At 56.1% G+C, this 26,489-nt stretch overlaps 1 protein-coding gene across 8 annotated transcripts; it reads right to left on the reverse strand.

The window, feature by feature from the left end:
* Window positions 1–832: 832 nt before the first annotated feature.
* Window positions 833–26,478, reverse strand: Ss18l1 (SS18L1 subunit of BAF chromatin remodeling complex). Of its 8 annotated transcripts, XM_047540893.1 has the most exons (12): window positions 26,170–26,478; window positions 20,710–20,836; window positions 19,562–19,638; window positions 18,832–18,916; window positions 16,119–16,263; window positions 15,522–15,719; window positions 14,402–14,566; window positions 13,954–14,055; window positions 13,110–13,202; window positions 6,831–6,950; window positions 4,199–4,326; window positions 833–2,251 (listed from the first exon to the last, which is right to left on the reverse strand). In XM_047540893.1, exons 2-12 carry the CDS (start codon window positions 20,743–20,745, stop codon window positions 2,225–2,227), a joined length of 1,176 nt encoding a protein of 391 aa, XP_047396849.1. In that variant the 5' UTR covers window positions 20,746–20,836; window positions 26,170–26,478; the 3' UTR covers window positions 833–2,224. The 8 variants fall into 8 exon arrangements, 4 of the variants coding, with proteins under 4 accessions (XP_047396849.1, XP_047396848.1, XP_047396852.1 ...); XM_047540892.1 differs by lacking the exon at window positions 20,710–20,836; XM_047540896.1 differs by lacking the exons at window positions 13,954–14,055; window positions 20,710–20,836.
* Between the last annotated feature and the right edge of the window lie 11 nt (window positions 26,479–26,489).

Genomic DNA, 26,489 nt, shown 5'->3' on the forward strand with positions numbered 1-26,489 from the left:
TTCATATTACCAAACGTGTCAAACATTTTCAAGCAGTCGCCAGCTGAGTTTGCAAATTAGTTCTATAAAAACTGACAGAAAGGAACAAAATCAAGAGATGACCCCTACATGAAATAATACCTTTATCATTTAGCAATTAAGAACTCTCATTTCTGTGATTTAATATGGGCGTAATATTTTTAAGCCCTTATCAGTTAAGGATTTCTTTTTTAAAAAAACCTATGCCTACAACATAAATATAAGTATATGCCCATGTTCCCATAGAAGAGGGAGAAATATAAGCATATGCCCATGTTCCCATAGAAGAGGGAGAATGTCCTAGAACAGGACTGGCAGTCAACACAGAAAAGTCCTTTCATCTGAGCCTTGGTTCTTCATCTATAAATGGGAACAGTATCTGCTCCATATTTCCCAGCAAGGACTGCCAGGATTAATTGTAGCAAAACCTATAAAAGTGAAAAATAAATAAATAAATAAATAAATGTGTCATATAAATTCTAAACTACTCAACACTGGACCAAAGAATTACATTTGCTGTAATCCCAGCCACTCAGGAGGCTGAAGCAGGAGGACGGCAAGTTTGAAGTCAGCCTGGGCAACCTAGTGAGATCCTGTCTCAAAATAAAAAAAAATAAGGGCTGAGGTGTAGCTCAGTGGTAGAGTGCCCTGGGTTAAATCCCCAGCACTGCAAAAAAATTAATTAATTAATTAATTAAAAATAAAAACAAGGGGCTGGGGTTGCGGCTCAGTGGTGGAGCACTCGCCTGGCACACGTTTGGGCCCTGGGTTCGATCCTCAGTACCACATTAAAAAAAAAAAAAAGAAGGTATTGTGTACACCTACAACTAAAAATTTAAAAATAAAATAAATAAAAATAAAAATTAGTAATTACATTCTTAAAACATAAAATCAATTAAGAAAACATTGTCTTTAGTGGCCTAATATCTCAAGCACTGTATAGTTTTTGTGTCTTCTGGGTCATTCTTGGAAACACATCAGCATTTATACAAAGATTTTGTTTTTTTTTAAAAAGGATTCATAGTAAATATAGTCATTATTATCCAAATAAAGGCTGATCAAGTGTCCACACTCCTATGAGAGGCTTTTTCCTTTGATCATGATTTTCCAAGTGTGCTGTATTTGATATTTGCACAGAATGTAATAGGATTGCACATCCTATGATGTAAGAGTCACTCACATTTCACTATATAAAACCTTTACTTTTCATTCAAAAGGACACAGGAAAGTTACTGAGGTTCTTTTCAAAACTAGGATGTGGATTTCAGATATCCCTAAAAGAAAAAAAACACTTGCTTGGAGATCAGACCAACTAGGTCCTGGAAGAAATAATACAAAATAAGCAACTTGCCAAGCGTCTGGAAGATTTGGTATCAGTACTTCAAATTACTTAAGTTTAGGACTGGGCATATTAAATAGTCAAATCCTAGAAATGACATCAGATGAAAAAAGGCCAAAGCCAAAGCCGTTTCTGACAGCCCTGCTGGCAGAGCACTGCCCTTCTCTTCGGTAATTCGACTTCCCTGTATAGGCTAGTCACATGCTATCCTCATGGGCTCATTTATTTGGAACATAGTCACTGATCCCTCTTCACCTTTTAATACAAATACTTTTCTGGATCAACAGAGTTGGTGAGAGACAGAGGCAATGGCAGCTCTGGAAATGATCTTTGTGGCTTTCCCAGGTGAAGCATGTTTATCCTTGTCACACAGAACAGAACCTGGCCCGACCCACAAAGGGGCCCACCCCTGCCGAGGTCCGGGGCAGGCGGCCAGGGCTGCAGAGGCAACAGCTGGAGGTGTGGCCAGCAGAAGAGCTGCTCATAGCCCACAGCACACCACACGAGCAGGGAGCAGACTTAGGTCAGCTCATGTGAACACGAGGACCATGGCACCTTTCGGCTATGTCCCATCGCCAGGCACAGAACACTGATGACGAGATGACCCCCAAAACTAGCTAGGAACAAAGAGAAGTGGATGGGGGACAAAAATGGGACAACCGCTCCATCACACTGACACACAATACCACACACGGCACCCAATGTCCCAGCACAGTGCCGTCCTGTGCCAGTGGTGCAGGTGGCATCGTACCCAGCATGAAGTGGGCACATTCACATGCAGGCGAGGTGCCGGGCGAGGGGCAAGCAACACAGCACAGTTCTGGCCCAGATGTGCGCCCACCAGGTTCCAACGAGAATGGGAATCCCTCACTGCTGGTAATTCCCATACTGGCCCTAGAAGAGATCAAGACATAGATTAGACCTCCATGGTCCTGAGTAGGAGGGTCCACACCCAAAAGCAAGGCTGGCACCCCAGCCAACATCCAGGTGAGCAGGAAAGCCCACCTGGCCTGCCCAGCTGTGAGAATGGCAGCCCTCAGCAGCCCACAGAGCTGGACAGTTGGAATGCTTTGCACAATCTCATTCTAGCCCAGGGCTTCTCAATTAGGGCTAATACTGTCCCCAGTGACAACTGGCAGCTGGGGACATGCCCAGCTGTCAGACTCTAGGTAGGGTGGGGGTGCACCGGCATCCAGCAAGAGGCTTACAGTGTGCACGCTGGCCCCACAGACTCCTTCAGCCCACAGCCCACAGCTGTGCCCCGCAGCCTGCAGCTGGAGGTGAACCTCAGAGATGCACAAATCAGGGTTCTGAGAGCTAGATGACACTTCCCCCACCATGTTATCGCTCTGTCTCTTCCCTGATGCAGGCATAAAGCTACGTGTCCTCTAGTCTGTCTATCATGGAGTGAGAACGTTTGCTTGTTATTTCCTAGTAAGTCCAGTTCTACATCTGTTGGAGGCTGGATTCCACATGCTGCTCCTGGGCAGCTGCTATTCCCAGTGTACACCCACAGGTCAACCTCAGAGCCTGCCTGTGTGCCAGGTCAGGACACTGTGCCCAGAGCACTCACAAGGGCACCCTGGACCATGGTCCTCCATGCCAAGTGATTTGCTCCTCTAATTACTCTGCCCTGATAATTACATGACTGGCTTTACACTGTGCTCAAAGTCTGACTTCAGACTGGTTCACCCTTTTAGAAGCAGGATGAGAAGCACCTAAGAAATAAAACACCCTCTTAGATACTCAGTTATCCAAGGAAAACAACTAACCTGTACTTTGGAAGTTCACTAGCTCTGTGAGGTCATCGATGCCTGCTACCTAGCACCATCACCGTGCACAGTCACCTTTTGCAAGGACTTTCTCCAAAGGATATTCCAATGAATGTCTGTGCCACATCCCCGCTTAGGCCCCAGACTGCAGCCACCCTATCTTCTTCCTGCTGTCTTCAACACAACAAATCTGCCACTTCCCCAAGATCTTCACAGGTCCTCTTCCTGAGCCTAGCTCACCTCACCTGTGAGGGTCTGCGCCCCTTCAGTGCTTCTGACATGCAGACCCTGTCCTTTCAGGAGTCCCTTCTTACTCAGAGCAAAGGGCAACTCTTCATGAGGCCTGTGAAGCCCCAGGCCCTGCAGCCTGTTCCTGTCACTTCTTGCCAGGTTCTTGCTGTCCTGGGCTCTGGCCACACAGGCCTTACTGTTGCAGAAGTCTTCACTCTTATCCACCAAGAATGGTCTTCCTTGGTTCCTTCAGGGCCCTGCTCGACTGTCCCCTTGGCAAACAGAGTTCCTGTTCACCTACCTCCTGCCCTCTCTCTTCTTCCTAGATCTACTGGCATCTGGAGAATGTGTGCCCCTCTCCACCTGCTCTTAGAGCACAGGGTCCTGTCAGTGCCATGCCACATGCACCTAGCAGAGGCCCAAACGTGCTAGGTGCACAGTGAACATTTGCAGAACAGAGAGAAGGACCGAGAGAACCCTGTGTGCAAATCAGCAGAGGTTTTTTTTTTTTTTTTAAATGGTACTGGGGACTGAACCCAGGAAGAGATTTAGCAGTGACTATATTCCCAGTCCTTTTTATTTTGAGACAGGATCTCACCAAATTGCTCAGGCTGGCCTGAATGTGCGATCCTCCTGCTGCAGCCTCCAGAGTAGCTGGGATTATAGGCATGTGCCACAGAGCCTGGAGGCAGAGGTAATCCTGAAACCTTACAGGCTCAGTGACTTAACATTCTGAAAGGAACCTAGAACCAATTAATGCTGCCTTATCACTCTTCGTGACTTGTTATCTCCACAGTCCCATAGGGTGGGCACGTCTGTAAGTGCCCAGGTAACTTGCCTGCTCATAGCCATAAGGCCGCTGCTGCTGGGCGGAGGGTCCTGTCTGCGACGCTCTGTAGCCCCCGTACTGCTGGCCTTGTCCCTGCTGGTAGCTGGAGTACTGCGAGGGGGCGCCCTGGGCAGGCCCTGAGAAGACACAGGATCTGTGGGAACCAGCACTAGCTCACCCATCTTTTGGAAACCTCCAAAACACCAGGGGCCTGTTATTCCTCAACATTAAGTCACATGGAGAGAGGGCCATGTGACTACTGGCCAGATCCCAGTCCTGTACCCTGGCCTGGGATGGGTGGACAAGGCCACTCCCTTACACCTGTTCCAGACTAGCTGAGGTAACATATGGTGGGCACTGTCAACTTGTACCTTAAAGATCACAAGAAATGGGGGGTGGGAGGGAACTGCAGCAGAGAAGAAACGGCCAGCGTTTCTGTGAAAACTAAGTTGAAGGCTTTGGAAAGAACTGATAAAGGCCAACAGTGTTTTTCCCAAACGAGGGCCTTGCGTGAGCTGGGCAAGCAGTCCACCACTGAGCCGAGTCCTAGCTCCCCAGGTCTGCTCTACATGCTATTTAACTGGCTGTGTCATAAAGGTGAAGGGTCTTCCTCCCCCACAGAACCCCGTGGGCTTCATGGGGACCTTGCCCATGGGGCCCATCTCAGTGGGTCTGGGCTGGGTCCAGCTCCTTTTCAAAGGCACTCAGACAACGCTCAGGTGCAGCAAGGGCTGAGACCACTGGCCAGACTAGGTGCCCCCAGACTCCGAGCTGCTGCGCCTGCTAAACCAGGGAAACAAAGCCGGCCCCCACAGACCCCGGGGCCATGTTTATGTTTCAGGTACAACAAGACCTCTCAGGGGCTGGGCTCCCTCTCAGGGGTAGTGAGCTCAGCAGAGGTAGGCCAGTTTGATTCCACCTCCATGAATAAATAAGTGAAGAGGGTCCTTCTTTGAGTGGGTAGGTGCCTGTGAGGACTAGATTTTTTTGTCTTGATACAAGGGATTGAGTCCAGGGGCACTTTACCACAGCTCCATCCCCAGGCTCCCACCCCTAACCTTTCTGTTTTTGAGCCAGGGTCTCACCAAGTTGCTGAGCTGGCCTGGAACCTGTGATCCTCCTGCCTCAGCCTCCCGAGTCACTGGGATGACAGGCGCTGCCATCACACCCCAGCAGAGGACTCACTCTTGAGGAGCTTATCGCCTGCCAGCTCTGACCTAGGGGCAGGCAGCCTTCCTGTGCACCTTAAATGGTGATGGTTGCAGAGGTGTCACCCAGTGGCACTGACTGCAGGGCAAAAAGTGCGTGCACCCCCCTGGGTCTGGGGAGTTCCCGCGGGCAGGAACTGCAGGGAGCTTCCTTCAGTCTGGGTCTCTGGACAAGCGAGACCTGCAGGCAAGGGGCCAGGATCCTGTTGCAACCTGGCCTGGGTGAAGCTGAGGCTCGTTTCTACTGATCCTTTGGTGAACAGGACTTCTGCCCGTGTTCCCACTGAAGGTGGGAAAGCTACCCCAGCCTGTCTCCTTTGCATCCCGGGATCCTGAAAGCAAGGTCAGTTTGTTCACAGGCCTCACTAAGCCTTGGCAGACTTCCTGACTGCGTCTCACATTAGCGATCCTCATTTGGGGAAGCTCTCAAGTGGAAAAGTGCTTCCGGCCCGGCTAATAGACTGGCACCCTTGCAGGCAGGCTCGGGAAAGCATGGCAAGGTGTATGCAGAAAGCGCCCACCTGCACTGATCCCAGTGCCTACCACTATTCTCCAGCAAGAGGAGCTAGGGCTCCTTGGAGAAGTGCTGACCTAGGGCTAGGCAGGAAAGGTATGGAGCAGAAAAGACAGAGGTGCTCAAAAACCCCAAAGGGTAGAGCATGTTAAAGGGGCCTCAGTCAGGGCAACTTGACCACTAAGTACAGTGGTACCAGATCACGACCCGAGGTGGACATTAACGCCCACAGGCGCACACTGACATAAAAATACTCCTGAAGGAGTGGGTGGGTGGACAAGGGAAGTTTCCCTGCAGAGTTCCAAAGAACATATGAAGATGATCCCCCTTGACTGGAGCTTACTGACCTGCTCCCAAAGAAGGAAGGGAAGGAGGGAGGAACAGGAGGGAGGAACAGACCAGGCAGACACCTGACAACCACCACCTGGGCCAGGTAAGCTGACCGCATCACCATAGGTGAGCTGTGAGGATCAGCTGTGCTGAGAAGGGACCCACTTGTCTTTTTTCCAAACCCACACCCAGTCTCACCTGGTGAAAAGCACCAAACCACAGTGAGGCACCTTCAAAACGCCTAGTCAGTGTGCCCGAGACTGTTAGGTTGTGAGGTTGTCTGAGACACCCAGACCAGAGAAGCCCACAGACAAAGAAAGGACACCAGGGGAAACCAGTGAGGCCTGAACAGAGTGGGTTTGGACCCCAGCAGTGAGTGCTGGTTTCCCAGTCGTGGCAGCTGTGTCAGGGCACTGTGCGAGGTTCACTGTGGGGACCGGCAGACTGCAGGCACACCCTGCACGGTCCTTGCAAGGGTCCTGGAGATCCAGAGCTGCTCCAGGAGGAGGAGCTGCTAAATGGCCACCAGAACATGGGTCGTGCCCATGTGGGGTGCAGGGCAGGTCCCTGGGGGCAGTGCCCCTCTTACCATAGCCCTGCTGCTGCCCGGGGTAGCTCTGCTGGTTGGGGTACTGCTGCTGGGAGTAGGTCTGTGGCTGGGCAGTGCCCTGTTGGTACCCGGCCTGCTGCTGGCTGTACTGCGAGTTCCCTGCAGAAAGAAGGGCACATGCTCATCTCCAGCCGGTCAGCAGCGGAGCCCAGACAGGGCTGCTCTGGTGTGCTTTCTTTTTCACAGTGTTCAAATGCTCATCTCCTCTTGTAGAAACAAATGGAAAGCCAAAGAATGACATGGTTAATATAGCAACTGAGACAAAGGCTAACACCCAACACTGTGGGCTGAGCTTTGCCCCCCACAAAACATGATGAAGTCCTGAACTGTGACTGACTTAAAGAGGAACCGAGGTCCTTGCAGATGTAAAAAAAGGAGCTTGTCCTACTCTCAGGTCTGGTGTCCTCATGAGGAGGGAAACCTGGACACAGACATGCGATGAGCCATGTGATGATGGAGTAACATGGGCCACACTTCTCCAGGCCAAGGACCGAGGAGGACTGTCAGTGGCTTCCTGTAGGAAGTGCCTTGCTGACACCTGGGTCTCGGCCTTCAGGCCTCCAGAGCAATGGATTCCTGTTGTTTTAAGTTGCTCAGGTGGTAGTCCCTTGACACCACATGCCCAGGAGACTGGATGGCCCACACGCACAGCACCAGCAGCAGATAGAAGCGAGCAGGATACTGCAGTGCCGGTCAGTAGCACCTTGGCTGTGAAGGACCCTAACAAGGTGAGCAAGCAGAGAATCGTGTCTGGAAGGCACAGTGAGATGGTGCAGGGAAGCCAGCAGAGCCCACCCGCCAGCCTCCCGCATGCACACGCACCCTTCTCTTGTGTTTTCCAGGAAAGTGGGGCTGCCCAGTTATTGAGAAATGACCTACCAAAGGCCAGCGATGGTCAAGCATGTCACATGGAGATCTCCAGCAGTTTCCTTAACCACCCTGTGCAGTGAGTACTGCCATCATCCCTGCCGTGCAGGGAGACAAACAGAAGCACAGTCTACGTAGAGGATGGGCATCCAGACCTGCAGACCCTCTCATCCTGGGACACCAGCCACGATAGGACCTCTGGGTTGGGTGGGGACACTTGCATCCTGAGTCCAGGCCACTGCCTTCTCCCTAGGGATGTACAGCGTGATGCCGAGGAGGTTCATGGCAGAGGTCAACTGGACAGGTCCCTCAGGTCAAAACAGACAGCTGAAGTTTACACTCCCACTGGGCCCAACAGGTTCTGGGGCTTTGGGGACATCAGGTTCCTCCTTCCACCCAGGACCTACGGGCAGAAGCTTCCCACACGCTGCAGTCACCAGTATGCAGGCAGAAGGCAAGAGCTCAGGTTCTTGCTCTCTCTTCCTTCACCTTCACTTGTTTCCAAGTTGGACTCCCAGTTGCGCCCACGCCAAGGCCTTTTCGTTTAGAAGCCGGCCTACCCAGAGACGTCGCGTAGTGAAGCGGTACACATAACCACAGACAACCTCGCCAAGCCCAGAGGCACCAGCACTCTGCAGTCTCTCCCGACGGTCTTCCTGGGAGGTCCGAGGCGCCCCTTCAGAGCCAGGGCAGAGGTCAGAGTCAGCGCCACGCAGGGAAGGCTCCCAGAAGGCAGCGTCTAGCCCAAGTCCTGTCTGTCAAGCAGGCTGGGGCTCTGCAAAACCTGAGCAAGCACACTGTTCGTCTGGGTGGGACCTGCACCTGAGTAGCCCAGCTCCAGGCTGGGCGGGGGCCTGGGGGACACATGCACCTCTGGGACTCAGAAAATGCAAAAAAGGATGGCCGTTCTTATGAAAATGTGCCCAAGAAGTAAAGGGAGACATCAAGGGGCCGACGGTGAAAAGCAGAATCCAAAGAGCCCATGTTCTCACTTGACTATTCTGGCTATTGGTAACTTTACTTTTCTAGGACCTGTAAAAGTTAAGTACTTTAAAACTGGGTCCTAGTAATGTACTTTTAAATTAACAGCTTTATTGAGAGAGAATTCACATTGCGACGGCTTAAAAACCAACTAGGGAAATTCACCAAGAGTAGCGAGAGCAACGTGTGCTCTTATTCTGGCTGACTCCTCCCTGAGACAGGCACTTTGGAAAGCCTGTTCGAGTCTGTTCCATTGTTCACCACCTAAGCTGTCACCCCAGTTCTTCATGCAGGCTCCTTCCTCAACATCTGTGCTGGCTCCAGCAGCCCAAGGGCAGGCGAGGCGACCAGGGAGCTAGAGGACTCAGGTCATCACTGGGCACCTTAAGAATGCACCTGAGCCTCGGCAGGCTCCTCTGTTGTGCAGCTTTTGGTTGGCTGGGTGTTCTTGTTTTACAGCTCCACTTTTACTCTTCGTGAGGCGACAGTGAAAGGAGCTATTCCTGGGGCGCCTGCTCTCCTGCACCTGGAAAACCTTCAGGGACCTGGTAGGAACGAGCAGCAGGTGTCAGGTGTCTGACAACCTCGTAGAAAGGGCTCTGCAGGGAAGGAGGCCGCAGCAGAGCTGGGGAGCACCAGCCCTGCCTCCACACTGGCCGGTGAACACATACTCTCCTGCTCCTGTTTCTGCCTCCAGGAATTCTGCAGCATCCCGGGACGAGGTCATGAAGGGTGAAGGGCAACACCACTTGGAAGAAGAGGCCAGTACTGGCCAGCAAGCACTCTCACCTCTCTAAAAAATGGTCAGGACATGGCCACATGGACAGCGAGAGGACCAAAGGAATGATGGACATATTAATGAGTTACGGAAGGGAGGACCCTCTGCTGCTGCTGGGGGTGCTGCCAACCTGAACACCCACTCCCAGGGGACATGTCAGTCACCACTTGGCAGGATGCTGAGCAACACCCGAGACAACACACCAAGGGTTCTCAGGATGCCAGGAAGCGTAGATGGTATGGACAACTGCACAGTCAGGGTCCTCCTGTTCTTGGTGACGGCCAACATTTGACCCTTTCAACTTTATCCTCTAAAAAGGCAAATTCATTTTCATGATTCAGGAACGTAAAACCAAGCAGGCGTACACCTTGGAGAAGGAAGGAGGGCAATCCGTCCCTGCTGTGCTGCCTGCCCCTGCCCATCACCACCCATAACTGTTCTCAGTGGCGTCTCCGATCTTCTCCAGCTGCTTGGTGGTGTGCTGTGGGCAGCATGGCTTCACGCCATCCTGTCCTCCCTGTGTTTACTCAGAAGGTACATGTAGACCCCCTGCCCGTACCTGGCCTCTGCAGCTCACAGGGAGCACCTCTCCCGATGCTGCGCCTGTGGGCACTGAGGAGGGCCTCACTCTCCAGGGCTGTGCTGCCATGAGCTCACCACAGTGCCAAGGCCACTGTACCTGAATCCCTCCAGTCAGCACTCCACCAGCACCACACTCCTGCCTAGGTCACTTAGCCCACCCTGGCCTCTTCTGCTTCTGGTCCTTGGTGGTCAATGCCTATGACCCACTCTGCACTTGAAGGAGGTGAGACCTATACCCGAGTGTTCTCAAAACCCAGTAATCCACCTCTCACTCCAGCCAGGACCTCCCAATGCGACAGCTGTGGGGTGACAGACCATGGTCCATTCGCACGTGTTCCCCACACTGAAGTCTAATGAGTCAGGGAACACAGCTCTTCGCAATCCAGGAGGAAGCCAAGCCATCCACCACCAGCTGGCATTATATATCACTTTTGTCAATTACACTTTTAAAAAGCTGGGAGGAAAACTGGAAAAATAAACAAAATTTTAAAAATAGAAAAACAGTGGCACCGTGACGTGCACTGTGATCCCAGTGACTCGGGAGGCGGAGGTGGGAGGATCCCAAGCTCAAGGCCAGTCTGGGCAACAGCAAGACTGCCTCCATCAAAAAGGGCTGGGAGTGTGGCTCAATGGTAGGGGTCCCCCAGGTTCAATCCCCAGCACTGCTAAAAAAACCCAAGTATTCATTTGTTACACAAGATGTATGACACAGGTATACACCTGGGTGCTTTCCTCACAGCAGACTGGGGCCTGTTAGCTCAACAGCAAAACTTCCACAGATCCAATTCTTAGAGAAATAGCCCAAGTGAGCACACAGCAGCCACACGAAGCTGCCCATTTCCGGGCAACTGGTGCTACTGCAAAGATGGGGCTGTGAGGAGAAGGCCCAGGCCGCTGCACCACAGGCAGCCCCTCTCCAGACCAGCACTGGCCTCCACCCTTTCTGGACGGGACTTCCACTGTGAGGGACGCCCCCCAACACAAACTCACCCAGCGCTGCCCAACAAAGCCAGGTTCTCCTAGCTCTGCCTTCTCCCCTACAGCCCCCAAGGCCCTCGAACCTCACGCTGGCCAGATACCAGCCCACTGGAATTGCCCAGCAGTGCAAAGTTGGCCCTCTGCCCAGGGCCCTATGCAGGAAGAGTCCTGAGAAGCTCCCAGGTGGTGCCCAGAGCACATCTGCTGGCTTCTCTTCTCAACAGTGACCACAACAGAGAAGCCATGTGTGGTGACTGCATTCATGCGGCCATGGCCAGGGTCTGTCCTCCTACCTCCAGGGGGGGATCTCAACTGGGTCCACTCTGGTGGCACAAACAGGGCTTCAGGGAGCAGCAGAGAACCCGCCTACATTGTGGTGGATAGGAAGGCACCATGACCACCCACCCATTCATGATGCAGGGCGAGGGTTAGGAGAACTGCTGTGGGCACCTCCATGGTCCCTGCACATAACTGTCCCGGCAGACCGAGGTTTCGCCCTCTCAGCTTATGTTCACTCACAGCTTCCTAACCTGGCGGGGGTGACGGCCAGTCCACTGCACCTGCGGCAGCACCAGGTGGGGTCAGCAGGCTGGTGTCTACATAGTGGGGCAACGGCAGCAGGTGGAAAGCACAGGGGCCAGACCCACCCCACAGGATGAGCAGGCAGGGTGGCATGGCAATGCGAGGAAGCGGAGCAGCCCAGGACACTCACGGGGTCACAGCAGGTGGAAGACCTTCCCTGTTTTCAAATTTTCTAAAATGTTTTGTATCATATGCGACTAAAAACCAGAACTGCTTTGTAGAAAACAGTATACCAGCTCCTTGAGAAGTCGAACAATCGCCACATGATCCAGCAGTCCCACTTCTGGGCAGGGACCTTCACCAGAGCATCACCAGTAAGAGCCACAGCACAGGGGCAGCCCAAGTGTCCGGGGACAGAGCAAAGTGTGTCCACAGGCACAGAGCCAGCCTTCAGAAAGGGCCATGCCAGCCCCACTACAACGCTGGGAAGCCTGAGAGCACCACGCGGGGTGCAGCAAGCTGGTCACCAGAGGACGAGCCCAGGTTCCCCTTGCAGGAGGGCCCCAGGCAGTGCACACCATGGAGGCCAAAGGGAGAACGGTGGGTGCCAAGGGGCTGGGAGGGGTGGGGTCAGTGGTCAGTGGGGATGGTCTTAGTGTCAGGCAGTGTGAAGTCCTGTGTACAGACGGTGTGATGCTGTATGCCAGTGTGAACGTGCTTCAGACCATGGGCTGTTCGTCTGAGTGGCTGTGAGTGTAAGTTTTGTTTGTGGAATATTTAGCCACAAATGCACTTAAGGCCTCCTGAACTGTGGCCTGTACAGGTTGTTGTGTCTTGCTCTCCCCTCACCCAGGCCCATCAGCAGCCCTTACGTTTCCCCACCACCAACATCCAGATCAGGAAGTCTGGAACTCAAGGCAGTGGAGGCCATGCAGGCCTGTGAGCCGAGCGTGCACTCTGGGGGCTGCCCTCACCCACAGTGGGTAGAGCTGGTGACACCCCTGATCTGACCATGCTGCTCTTCCTAAGGCACCTTCAGGTTGTGCCACTGGTGGCCGGGGGTGGGGGCGTATTTACCCCACAGAAGTGGGAAGGCAGGGCTTTCTGCCCTGAGAGCAAGTCCCAGCACAGCTGCCTCCACCTCAGCCCACAGGCAGCAAAGACATGCGTGTCCTGGTCAGCAGGGCTTCGGAGACACGCTGGGCACACCGCCAGCACCACGCCACCCCCACATGTTCCTGGCCTGGCTCAGGAGGGCTTTCGGGTGCATGGTCCCTGCTGGGTGGCCCTGACTGAGGTTCTGAGAGCAGCTCCCAGGCCACACGCTGGGCAGCTGGACTGAACGGCAGTGTTCATCCCCAGCACCCCAATATGTGGCCGAAGCTCTCCCACATCCCAAACACACAGGTGGGCAGGACTCAATGCACGGGTGACATGGCAGCTTCTGTGCCACCAGGATTGTGTCTGGGCCCATGGCCTGGCGGGGCCTGGGGAGGCCCCTGGAGCAGCACTGCTCCTGGGCGTGTGGAACCCCCGTGTGGGCTGCTTACCGCCCTCGTAGTAGTGCTGCGTGGACTCCTCGAACGAGCGCTCATAGCTCTGCTCAGAGTAGGACGACGGCTGGTAGGCATAGTCGCTGTGGCCTGCAAGAGACAGGCGCCTGCTGTGGCCAGGGCTCTTGCTGCCACCCAGCCCTGCGGAGAAGCCCATGCCCAGGGAAGGCAGCAGAGTGGGAAAGGAGCCTCATTCCCCAGGTGGCCACGCCCATGACCCCAGCGACTCAGGATGGCAACTAGCCAGACCCTGCCTCAAAATAGTGAAGTGTCCTGGGTTTGATCTCTGGTATCAAAAAAGAAATAAAATGCAGTCATTACTTCCCATTCCATGGGCCACTGGAAGGCCATGTGCAGGTCACTGTGAGGGTCAAGTCTGTCACAGCCAGCTTCGTGGGCCCCAGCTGCTCTCCTCTTGCCCTGGCCTGGTTTTCCTGGGGCTTCTGGGCAGGGTGCTGTGTGGCACCATCGCTACAGGGACCCAGCCTGCCCCACGGCTGGTCTCGGTGAGTACCCACCACCCATTTCTCAGCAGGATGGTACCTGCCTTATGCTAGTGCTAGCATGGGCACCCTGCTTGGCTGTCCCCCAGGGAGCCCTTCTTTTGTCTTCCAAAATCTACACATCTTTTAAGACCAGTTTAAAGGCCACCTCCTCAAACCTTGGGCCGATCTAAAGACAACTGAAGGTAACAGGGCAGGTGCTGTCACACAGACTGGCAGAGCCGCACGGGCCTGGCAGCCCCCAAGGCCATCTGGGGCCCATCTATGCCAGGCAGCCCCTCCCACCTCAGACTCCTCGGCCTGAGCCTGTCTTGCCCCCCGGCATGCTCGGGCCTCACCCTCGGGGTAGTACTGCTGGCTCATGGGCTCCGAGGCGCCCTGGCTGTGGCCATACGGCTCGCTGTAGTACTCCTCCTGGCCCAGGTACTGCTGCGCAGAGCCTGCGGGCAACACCAAGCTCAGGACCCACACGGGGTGGGCAAGCTTTCCTCGAAGCTGAGACCCAGCTGGGCAGCAGGGCCCTGCCACAAAGAACCCACCCTGGGGCCGGGACCACAGCCACCAGTTCTCCCTCTCCTCCCACCCCAGCACAAGGCTCTGGGCCTTGCACCTGTAACCACCGCCAGCCAGCCCACCCGCCCCGGGGCCTCTCCCAGAGGACCGCGGCCCCACTGGGTCACTTCCAGAACAGCACAGACCCTCAGAAGGCCCAGTGTCCTTGCTCATGCACAGGTGGGGAAACGCGGGAGCAGGGGTCCTGGGCGCATGGCCCCCTGTGGGCCTCACCTTGCTGCGAGGGCCGGTAAGGCGCCATGGGCCGCTGCCCCATCATGCTGCTGCCCTGGCCGCCCTGGCCCATCATGGCCATGGACGACTGGCCCTGGTAGTGCTGGCTCCCGCCCTGCGCTGAGGTGTAGTGGGACGTGGCCGCCTGCTGGTGCATCATGGAGACTGTGTGACAGAGACCCCGAGTCACCTGGGGTCAGCCAGGCCAGCCCCTGACCTCCCAGCCCCACGTCACCTCGACTCCAAGGCACGCCTCCCCTGTACAGGGTCAGGCCCCAGGGCCGGGTGCTGGTCTAAATGTGCCTCTGGGCAGGAGGGTGGGGCTCCCACAGCAAACATGAGGTGTCCCCGCAGCTCCCTGCAAAACCCTAGCCCACGCAATGCTGACCCTCCCCGTCCCTGGGCCACACTGTCACCGGAGCACCCTGACCTTGGCAGCCCTTCGGGGCTGCAGTGGGTTAACACACCGCTGCCTGTCACACTCCTACTACTCAGAGTCCCCAGAGCAGCACCACCTGACAGATGCAGGCCAGGAGCCACCTTTTCACGGTTTCTAGCAGCCCATGTCAGAGAAGAAACAGGTGAGATCCATTCTAATGATACACTGTATTGGAGTCAATACTTCCAAAGTAAATTTTAGCATGTAATTATTTTAATAAAATATAGGAGACATTTCATGTCCTCTTTTTGGTAATAAGCCTCTAAAGACTGGTGTCTGTTCAGGGAACATACAAATTGGGACCTGCAACTGTCCAGCAGCTCAGGGACCCTGCTCTGGAGCAGGCCTGCTTGTGGGCCTGGTGTCTGTGGCTCCTCGGTGCCTTGACTCCTGTGTTCCTGCCAGAGTTCCCTGCACAGGGAGCCGCTTACCCCTCTCTGAGCCCAGTGGGGTCTTCCAGACGAAGGCCAGGCCACCCTCTCCTGGGGCCTTCCCTGAAGCCTCTGAGAACAGCCTGAGTCGTCGTCACTGAAGGCCACTGGCCCTGCCCTGTGGAGGCCTGGGGAGGCATTGGCCCTGCTGGCCCTCTCCTTCCCTGTACCAGGCAGGGGGCGGCCCCAGGTACCACAGGTAGGACCTGCACATACTCCCACTGTGAAGAGCTGGCCGGGGGGTGGGTACCTGGGTTGGATTGCATGTTGATGTTGGTCCGAGACACGTAGTTGCTGATGGCACCCTGGCCCTGCATGGGGACACTCTGTGAGGCGGGTCCCGAGTGGCTGTAGCCAGGCCCCGTGCCGTGGCCACTGCCGGACATGCTCATGGAGGTTGTGGGCAGGGTGCTCTGCACCGTCTGCTGCATGGACACGTGACTGGGACCTGTGGAGGGCAGGCATCAGGGGTGGGGGCCAGTGAACTCCGAGTCTCCTCTGGGCAGCTCTGGGGAGGGAGGCGACTAACCCAGGTCAGGCCCAGGTCAAGCCAGCACAGACAGATGGGTCCCTCTCCAGGCAGCCGCGCCACTCCCACTTGGCGTCCACGGGAACTGCGTCCGCATTTGAAGTGGGCGCGGTGTGCCCATGTGTGCACGGTGGGGTCTGGAGCAGAGCTCTGCTCCCTGAGCACACTGACTCCACCGTGCACACACCTGGCCAGGACTCGGGAGCTGGGGACAGTGCGTCCAGCCCTGCAGGATGCAGGGGCCCCACCATGGCAGCCACCCCTGTGGCTGTCTCGGGGACCGTGGGACCGGGAACCCTCCCCTGCAGACCTGCTCACCATTGCCAATCTGGCCCTGCATGAGAGAGGCCGGGGGCAGGCCCGTGCTGATGGCGTCACTGAGGCTGCCTTGTGGGTGCAGGCCCTGGCTGGAACCGCTCTGGCTCAGTGCTCCGGGGCCCAGGTTCATGTTCTGGGTCGGCGGCTGCAGCAACAGAAGGTTGGGAGAATGGCTAACTAAAGCCACACCACCAACAGCCACTTGGGTTTGGTGGCTCACAGCATTTGCACTGCGTTTGTGGCCGTTTGTTTAAGGTCCAGGTGTATAGCCACCATCACACTCAGCAGCACAGTGGCAGGTGCCTGGCCTCACATTTCAGGTCAAATGGAGACAACACAAGCGGTCTGCACAAACATTCACAATGTAAGCAGGAGCCAAGTCGATCCACACACATATGAGTGTTTAAAAACTGGCCCCCTTGCTGGGATGACAGGGAACCCCTTTGCTGGCCCACCATGCTGTGCCCACCCCATCCCTCTCAGGCTCAGCTGACCAGCATCTCAGTGTCCACAGCTCCCACCACTTTGTGCCCCAGGGCCTTTGTACAAGCTGGTCACAGATGTTCCCTGCACTCCTTCTGCATGTGCCCCTTCCTCTCTCATTCTTCATTCCCCCAAGCCCACCTCTGATCACAGGATGTAGAAGGGAGGTGGGATGTACAGGAAAGCCCCAGACTCTTATTCCCAGATCTAGATCAAGTATGGCTCCAAAGGTTTGCACAGAAGCTGTCTACACCTGGCCAAGTAAAGGAAGTCTCTAGCAGGCTCTGCTGGCATCTACAGGGAGGAGCCCTGGCAGGCCAACCAAGACTGGTTAACATGCTGTACTCAAAAAAAACTGTCTTGGCATTTCTGCTGTCACTGATTTCCAGGGGAACCAGGGCACTGGGAGGCCTGCCATCCGGGGCCACGGCACCGTCAATGTGAGGCTGCTACTTCCCTGGCAACGCTCTCCAGCACGGAGGACACTGAAGTGCAGCCACAGGGTCACATCTCAGAGTGAAAATCTAACTTGGGGAAAACATTCTAAAAAACCAAACCAGTGCAGGCACAGATGCCCATGTCTATAATCTCAGCAACTCAGGAGGCTGAGGCAGGAGGATCACAAGCTTGAAGACAACCTCAGCAATACAAGAAGGCCCTATACTAAACAAGAAGGGTGGGGGTGTGGCTCAGCGCGTTCCACCCCCAGTACAAAGTACAAAAAACAGAAAACAAAATATTGAGGCTGACACCTAGAGTATCTATGGCACTGGGGATTTCGAGGCTGACACCTAGAGTACTTATGGCACTGGGGATTTCGAGGCTGACACCTAGAGTACTTATGGCACTGGGGATTTCGAGGCTGACACCTAGAGTACTTATGGCACTGGGGATTTCGAGGCTGACACCTAGAGTACTTATGGCACTGGGGATTTCGAGGCTGACACCTAGAGTATCTATGGCACTGGGGATTTCGAGGCTGACACCTAGAGTATCTATGGCACTGGGGATTTCGAGGCTGACACCTAGAGTATCTATGGCACTGGGGATTTCGAGGCTGACACCTAGAGTATCTATGGCACTGGGGATTTCGAGGCTGACACCTAGAGTACTTATGGCACTGGGGATTTCGAGGCTGACACCTAGAGTATCTATAGCACTGGGGATTTCGAGGCTGACACCTAGAGTATCTATGGCACTGGGGATTTCGAGGCTGACACCTAGTGTATCTATGGCACTGGGGATTTCGAGGCTGACACCTAGAGTACTTATGGCACTGGGGATTTCGAGGCTGACACCTAGAGTATCTATGGCACTGGGGATTTCGAGGCTGACACCTAGAGTACTTATGGCACTGGGGATTTCGAGGCTGACACCTAGAGTATCTATGGCACTGGGGATTTCGAGGCTGACACCTAGAGTACTTATGGCACTGGGGATTTCGAGGCTGACACCTAGAGTATCTATGGCACTGGGGATTTCGAGGCTGACACCTAGAGTATCTATGGCACTGGGGATTTCGAGGCTGACACCTAGAGTACTTATGGCACTGGGGATTTCGAGGCTGACACCTAGAGTATCTATGGCACTGGGGATTTCGAGGCTGACACCTAGAGTATCTATGGCACTGGGGATTTCGAGGCTGACACCTAGAGTATCTATGGCACTGGGGATTTCGAGGCTGACACCTAGAGTACTTATGGCACTGGGGATTTCGAGGCTGACACCTAGAGTACTTATGGCACTGGGGATTTCGAGGCTGACACCTAGAGTACTTATGGCACTGGGGATTTCTCTTGTTAAGCCCGGTTTCCAGGCACAGCAGGGCACACACATGGCTCCTATCGCTTACGTTGCAGAGGATTTACAATGTGCAAGGCCGCGTCGAAGCATGACGCCACAAGGAAGGGCTCATCAGGCCTGGGACTCCTTCCCACTCCACTGCCCAGACATGTGCCACCCACCACTCCTAGGTTAGCTCTGGGGTCAAGTCACCTTCCTGTGCTAAAGAGACCAAAGCCCCAATTCCAACCCGTCCACTGCTGACAGGTTTGCCCCACTTGTGACGGAAAGGCACACACCATAGGCCCCAGGCCCACACCTGCCTCCCCAAGATGTGGTCCCTCAGGTCACCTTCCTATTGGAGGTGACACGCTGGGCACCTGGACCTAGGCAATGTGTGGCTCCTCGTGGTAAGTGGGGAGCCCTGGCCCCTGCGCCTGGCACTCACGGCGGGCAGCAGCGACTGCATGTTCTGGTTGGAGTCGGCTATGGTGGCCAGGTAGACCAGGTTCCGGTGCAGGATCTGCTGGTACCTGTGGGGGACACATGAGTGAGGCAGAGGCCAGGTTTAACAGGAGCTGGGGCCTCCAACCCTGTCAGGACACTAGAGGACACCAGGCACAGGCAGGTGGCAGTGCTTGAGGGTCCAGGAAGTGGCAGGCAGGGAGTGGACCCAGTCTAGCCCTGAGCAGGCTCCTGCCCCAGAAGGAAGAGGCTCTGGGTCTGTTCAGGAATGCAGGTGCGGGGAGAGCGTTCAAGGAGGCTGAGGCTGAAGGCAACAGAACACGGAGGTTGTGGCACAGAGCAGAGCAGCAGAACCCAGCATCAGCCTGATGCCGCCGCAGCGCCTGGGCACCCCAGAGGACACAAGAATGGCAGGGGTTCCAGCCCCTCCCGTGCCACACCCAGGGGTCCCTTCCCACATACTCGTCACATGTGGGGGATTCGAGGTACCTCACACAGTGATCCTGGTGACCCGCAAGCACACTCTGCAGCAGGTGCCAGCGAGGCCATGGAGGCAATGGCAGCCCCTGGTGTGTCCACTACTGGCCATGGAGCTACCAGCTCCAGTGGGTCTGGCTTCCCCACACTTTGCTCCCTCCCACTCACCTGCTCCCCTCCCCCTCGTGTCGGGGGCTCTCCAGCTCGGGCGCAGCCTGCCCGGTAGCAGGACTTACTGTGTGCACTCGGCCGTCTTGCCCTTGCTCTGGTAGTCCAGGATGCACTGGATCAGGTGGTGGTTCTCATCCAGCATCTATAGGAGACGGGCGTGAACTGGGCACGGGCTTGGGCACGTGATGCTTCTGTGGAGCAGCCACAGGGCATCTGCCCAGCGAGCCTCAGCCAGTTCATAGCAAAGATGCAGGACCCAGGGGGAGGGGCCCCTTGGAGCCCCACCTGTAGGGTGTGACAGGTGCTCAAAGCACCGCTGATCCCGACAGACTTACTACCCATGTGACAAGGAGGCTCACCCACCAGCCCCAGGCCTGACTCCTGCCTGGAGGTAGCACACAGGGTCCTGGCCTCCTGACTGATGAGAAAAGCTCTGGGGACATATTGCCAGCAGGAGGAACTGCAGGCACATGGGCCTGGGGCCGGATGCTCAGGCAGGACTGAGAAGCCCTATACGGCCCGCACGTGGCCACCTACCTGGAGCCTCACCCTCGGGGCCTCCGCCGTCTGAGTGCCAGATGAGACACGGTAGGCCAGATGGACCTGCACCATGCAGGGACCCCTGTCTGCCTTGTGCATAGTGCAGGTGTGTACGTGTGTACCGAATCTCGACCTCAAACCCAGACTGAGACCAAGGCCACTGACCAACCACACATGGCACCCTAGAGCCAGACCAGGGCTCTCAGAGCGGGTGTATGGTGCCCCGTCGTGAGGCCGGCGTTGCTCCTCCAGGCATGCTCCAGGTTCAGCAGCAGCAGTATCACAGGAACTTATCAAAAACAGGTGCTGAAGCCTGTCCCTGCCCAGGTGGTGTGCTGGGCTGGGCTCACAGCTGCACAGTCCCCTTGCAAGGATTCCCTGCATGCTGACCCGTCTGCAGAACCCCAGCATGTTTCCTCTACCTGTAGTCCCAGGCCCTCGTGCCCAGAACCTGGGCTGCCACACTGCTGTGTGTGAGGACAGGGCTGCGGGGGCGGGAGGCTGGGCATGAAGATGTCCATGGGCACTGGGAAACACACCAGCGAGGTACCCTCTTCCCAGATGACCACCTGAGGGTGACACGAGGATGGCCAGGGAGGCCCAGGGGGTGGTGAAGAGCGGGTAGTGGGACAAAGAGGAACCACAGCCCCCTGCCACGTGAGTCATTCCCTACCTGGAGAGACCATGCCTTCCGTGGGGCAGAGCCCATGACACCTGCTGCCTCCTCGTCCCCAGAGACCTTTCCGTGGACACTCTTAAGAAGGAAGAACTGGACAGGCCCAGTGGCCACATCTGCAGTCCTAGTAGCCCAGGCAGGAGGATCACAAGTTCAAGGCCAGTCTCAGCAACTTAGGGAAACCCTCAGCAGTTTGGCAAGACCCTGTCTCAAACCCCAGGACCGATGTCTTCATCTCCACCAAACACATTGGCCACCTCGGCACCCATAGTTCGTGCTGGGTACTGACTGGGTCCCTGGAGCAGGTGAAGCCCAGGCAGCAAGGGGAAGAGGGGCCCATTGCCCACACTGTCCCTGGAGGTATGCTGCCTGGAAGGGCGGAGTGCAGCCCCGCAGTCGCTGCAGACTCAGCTGCTGTAGTTACAACACTTCTCTCCACTTTTTCTTTTTTTTTTTTTTTGTACCAGGGATTGAACCTAGGGCCTCTGCCCCTGAGCTACATCCCCAGCTCTGGGGTGTGCGTGTGTGTGTGTGTGTGTGTGTGTGTGTGTGTGTGTGTGTATACCAGGGATTGGTCTCAAGAGCACTTGACCACTGAGCCACATCCCCAGCCCCATTTCGTATTTTATTAGAGACAGGGTCCCACTGAGCAGCTTAGTGCCTCACATTTGCTGAGGCTGGCTTTGAACTCAAGATCCTCCTGCCTAGCCTCCTAAGTCCCTGGGACTCCAGGTGTGACCACCTCCCCATCTCTACTCTGGGGCTTTCCTTTCACTGTGACAAGATGTCCCACGTCAGGTATGCCCAGCTGGGTGGAGGAGCTGTCCTGAAACAGGGAACCACCAGGGGGCGCTGCCAGCCAGCTCACGGGTATGCAGGTGAGGGCAGCTAAACATGCAGAAGGGCATTCTGAGTCCTTCTCCAGATTGATTTAAAGGAAGAACCATTGGGGTTTTTTGACTTGCTCCCAGTCTCCCACTCCTCGTTCCTCAGTCCAGGCAGGATTCTCTCTAAGGACACTAGATACATGCCCCAGCTGTGCACCTGTGTATGCTGCAATGCCACCTGTGTAACCCACAGTAGCTCAGGAGGGACATGCTAGTCGGCTGCTGTCAGGATCATGGTACAACCACAGGACAGGACATCACCCACCACTGGGATGCTCCACACTCTCTCACAAGGAAATACTGCACTGCTCTCATGACTTTTTTAGAAGGAGCACCAGAACCATAGCTCACTTAGGTCAAAGAGGGTGGGACACAGGCTGAACTCCAAACCCTTGAAGACTCACCCACAGAGTAAGAGACAAGAGAGGAAGAAATGCACGAGGGCAAGAACAGGGCAGAGGGCAGTGGCAGGACCTGGGATGAAACCCAGGGGCTGGAGAGAACTGCAGTGTGGATGCAGGGTACTGATCTGAGATCCAAACCCAGCTGCGTGGAGCCACCAGGGAAAGACCAAGGAGGCTCGGGACTGCCCACCCAGTCCCCAAGGCATCGGGGCCCTGTTGGCAGGAGATGAGGTCTCTGAGAAAAGTGTCCAGCCTGGGAGGAAAGACGCTGGACTCCTGGGGGCAGAGAGCGCTTCGGTGAAGTCCCTGGCACACTCTGGCTGTGAGCGAGTGCAGGGAGCGTCCCCCCAGGCGCCAGGGAGCAGTCCCAACAGCAGCCTGCAGGGACCTCGTCCCGTGAGAGTCAGAAACCACGGTCAATCCTTGGGGCGACCAGGACCATGAGGAAGGAAATGTCAAGCAGAGATGGCTAAGAGCCACACAGAAAGACGGAGAGCAGTCCTCACAGCCACAGAACAGGATGCTTGAGCTCTTGGGAATCAGAAGTTCTAGGAGTTGAAGGACATGTTTCAGAATGGAAGGGCCCCTAAGAAACAAGACTGCCAAAACAACAGGGCACAAGGATCTAAGCGTGACAGAAGAGAAAAACTACGTCTCCCATAAACAGTGGTAAGTCTCAAAGGCAAGGTGCATCTCCACACAGGAACACATGCTGGTAGACAATGGGGACACAATGACAGGGACGGGTGAGACTCCTAAGAGGGATGACCCACTGAAGAGATGGCAGAGGGGCGAGGACCTGAGAGTGGAGCCCTCCAGTAGGGCAATGACCTTACAGAGGAGACCCCAGGAAGGTGGTGACATTGTACAGGAGGTGCCAGGAGGGGCAATGACCTCACAGGACAATGCTGTGGGTGTGAAGACCCAGGCTGAGGTGACTTTCAGAGGGCTGATGACCTGGCCCTGAGGGAGGCTTCCATAGGGTCAATGACGTAGCTGAGGAGACGCCACAGGAGTGCTGGCCTGACCCTGTGATTTCGGAGGAGCATGACCTAATGGACAAGAATTTCCAAGGCAGGATGACCTAACCCAAGAGAGGAGACTTGCAGAGCAGCATGACCCAGCCCAAGGTGACTTCTGCAAGAGCACACAGCTGCTGAAGGGAGTCAGGCACCTTTCAACATTCACCCAGCTGCAGAGACAGGACTCAGGCGCGGAGTTCCAGAACAGCCCGACTTCCACACACTGCAGAGTCCTAGGCGGTGCTGGCTCCGGCCCTGCGGCCCCACCTCCCTTGCCAAATGGAACGGCTGCATTCTGGCCTGCCCTCAGGCTAGGTGACAAGGGTGAAGACGGTCAATGATGACGCTCTGCCACAAACACAGCTTCGTCTTCAAAATGAGGAAACCAGGCCTACCTAGGAAGCCTCCACAAGGATTGTCTCAGTGGAACAGGAAAGTGAGTATGGAAGCTGGCCTGCCCTGCCCTCCTGCGGCTCCACCTGTGTCCATGTACAGGGCCTGCTTTGCAGAAGCTCTCTTTCCACCTTAGGGACAGCAGCTCTCTCCAACCCTCTGATTCCTCTTCCATTCACATATCACAGACCAGGCTCCAAGGCCTGGCTCTGCCTCTTCTCAGGCTTCACAGGGTTTATAGGACATTCATGCCTCTAAGTCAGTAAAGGGTGGACACCCTTTATTCCTGCGCTGCTGGGGTAAGTAGGCATTTCCATGGCCCACTGACGAGGGGATCCAGTTAAGCTTCCTTGTGACGCCAAGCTCTCAGAGGTAGGTGCCCAACCCCTGACCCATTGGCCCAGAAACAGGCTCAGGGCAGAGGGCCAGAGTCATGAGGAGGGCTCCAAAGGGACCAGGAGTGAGACTCGCCAGCCATAACCAGAAGCTGCCCTCTCCTCCTGCCCTGTCTTCACAAAGTCAGGACACACACCAGTCTTAGCAACGACATGGGCTAAGAGGTGGGTGGCACTGTCTTTCTCCAAATGCACCTTCCTCTGGGCTGAGGAGCTCCTGAGGCCCCGGTAGCAGCCAGCAGAAACCTGGAGTACCCAGTCAGAGGGCTCACAGCTCTGCTTCACTGGGCAAGGGGGATGAGGCCTTGCTGTGACTGTTCCCACCCAGAGAACAACACTTCCCTGCTTGGCCTCACCCATGGCGGGCGCAGTGTTGAGATTCAAGGGCTGTGCAGAGAGGAGACACAAAGAAGCCAAAGGGCAGGCTCCCCAGTGGCTCTTGGGTCCCACACCAAGGTGGACCCCAGACAGAACCCCCATCCTGGGGATGAGAAGATAGGCCCTAGGGCTCCCCTTCAGTGGTGGGTGTCTAATCGCAGCAGAGAAAGCGCTGTTACTCCTAGAAGTCACCACTTTGCCATTTTCTTTTCTCTTCTTTTCTTTGGGTACCAGGGATTGAACCCAGGGGCACTTAATCAGAGACAGGGTCTCGCTAAGTTGCTAAGGCCAGCTTTGAACTCATGATCCTCCTGCCTCAGCCTCAGGAGCTGCTGGGAATGTTGGTGGGTGCCACGAAGCCTGGCACACTCGCCATGTCAATGGCAGGCTCAAGAGCCCAGGTCACTCAGAGTTGTGGGGACAGCTCTCTTCACAACGGCAGACACACCTTTTCAACCGGATCACCTATGTACTCTGTGAGAGCAGTTCCAGGTCCCAGGACAGCACAAGACACTCCTAATCCACTGCGAGCCCAGCCCCCAAGCCCCTCCCATCATGGCCCATACCTAGGCACACTTCCCACCCAGACTGTCATCCCCTACATCCCGCACCTGGGCACAGGTACCTGGGGCAAGGCTGTCTGGTTTCAACCACTCCCTGGCTAGGAAAATCTGTTGCCTGAAGAATATGAGGAGCCTAAATGTGGAGTGGGGTATAAAGTACAAATTTCTGAATAAATGTTGACGCCAGGAACAGGACATTAAGCTCCAGAAGGCCAGGGCTGCAGGAGACCTGCAGATGCCGATGTGTGCCTCCAAGCCTGGTGCTCCATCCTCCAGTCAGCCAAAAGTCCTGGCCAGATGCCATAGGATAGCAGCCTCTGCAGCCCCTGCGTCCTCCTATGTCTCAGTTTGCTCCACTATAAAATAGGGACAATAATGACTTCCATGAAGAATTAAATTAGTTAAGATCTGCAATGCTTCAGAAGGTGCCTAAAACGCAGTGGCACTACATCAGCACTTGCTAATAAAAGAGCCACACTTGCAAGCCTGCAATTCTGCTCTTCTCAAATATTCTTTCCTCCGCTTGGAGCAGCCCGGCCTCCCCATTCGTTAAGTTACCACTACATTTCTAAAGACTGCAACTGCAATGACGCGCCCCACAAGAGAGCAGGTCAGCAAGTCGAACACACCAGGGGCCCTAAGAGGCTTAAAGGAACCCAGGAATACTGCCGTAGATGGAACCAGAGCTGAAAAGAGAAACGGACGCAGCTACAGAAGACTCGGACAAAGCTCAAACAGGAATGCCTGAACGCTCGTTTTCTTCTCCACGTCAAAACTTAACGGGTTTTACGGAGATGGCCCCCGCCCTTGTAAACACTCGGTCTAGGAAGCCGTGGGTCAAATCTGTGATTTCGGTTAGGCGAGGACGCTGAAAGCTGAGTGACAGGGAAAGAGGGCGGGGACGCGCTGGCCCACAGGTCCGCCGCGCGCTCTGCCCAGGGCTGCGGGCCGCTGGACCTGCACCCACACCTCCGACGCGTCCCTTTGTGCCCCAAGCTCTGCATCTTACTAAAGGGCTGCCTCACTGTCACCGTGCGCGCCTTCTCCACTCGCCAAGTTGCGCGCAAAGACGAGCGGCCCCCGTGCTATGGGCAGAGCGCGTGGAGCCAGTCGGCCGCGACAGCTCCGGAGGCGCGCTCTGCGAACGCCGGCAGCGCGCTCAGGGCCGGCATTCCGGCGGCCACTCGGCCCGCCGCCCTGCGCCCTGCCGAGGGCACGCGCGCCCCCTCAAAGTCCGCGTGGGCTCTCTGGGGAGCGCCCTCGTCCGCCCTGAGCTCGCAGGCGCGCCACTGCGGACAGCAGGGCACCGGGCCGCTGTCGGGGCTCGCGGCCACCCGGCTGCGCCCCGGCTTTGTTCGCGCCCCGCGCCCGCCCTGCGCCCGCCCGCCCACACCCCGCCGCCCCGCGCCGCCCACCTTTTGAATGGTTTGCTGCGTGACCTCTCCTTTGCCTCTCGGCCGCGCGGACGCGAAGGCCACGGACATGGTGGCGGCGCGGGCTCAACCGGTGATCACCGGGGTCTATCCTCCAGCGGCGCCCGGCAGCCCGAGGTGCCCATTCTCCGCAGCGCGGGCGGGGCGGGGGGCGCCGCGCCGTGGGCTCGCCCGCCCCGCCGCCGCCGCCGCGCGCCGGAGCCCGCCGCGCTGCCGCTCCGAGTGTCGCCGCCGCCGCAGGCAGCGCTCCGTTCAAGGCCCCCCGGAGCCTGCCCAGCGCCCCGCGCCCGCCCGCCGCCGCC

This window comes from Sciurus carolinensis, chromosome 2, assembly GCF_902686445.1.
Source record: "Sciurus carolinensis chromosome 2, mSciCar1.2, whole genome shotgun sequence".
Classification (NCBI taxonomy): Eukaryota; Metazoa; Chordata; class Mammalia; order Rodentia; family Sciuridae; genus Sciurus; species Sciurus carolinensis.

Excerpts from the sequence above, each read along its gene's own strand:
- Ss18l1 (XM_047540892.1), bottom strand. The coding sequence starts at position 26,238 with ATGTCCGTGGCCTTCGCGTCCGCGCGGCCGAGAGGCAAAGGAGAGGTC. Across the intron at positions 16,264-18,831 it reads TGCAGTCGCTGCTGCCCGCC|CCGCCGACCCAGAACATGAA; the intron begins GTGAGTGCCAGG and ends CTGTTGCTGCAG. Across the intron at positions 14,567-15,521 it reads CAACATGCAATCCAACCCAG|TCTCCATGATGCACCAGCAG; the intron begins GTACCCACCCCC and ends TCTGTCACACAG.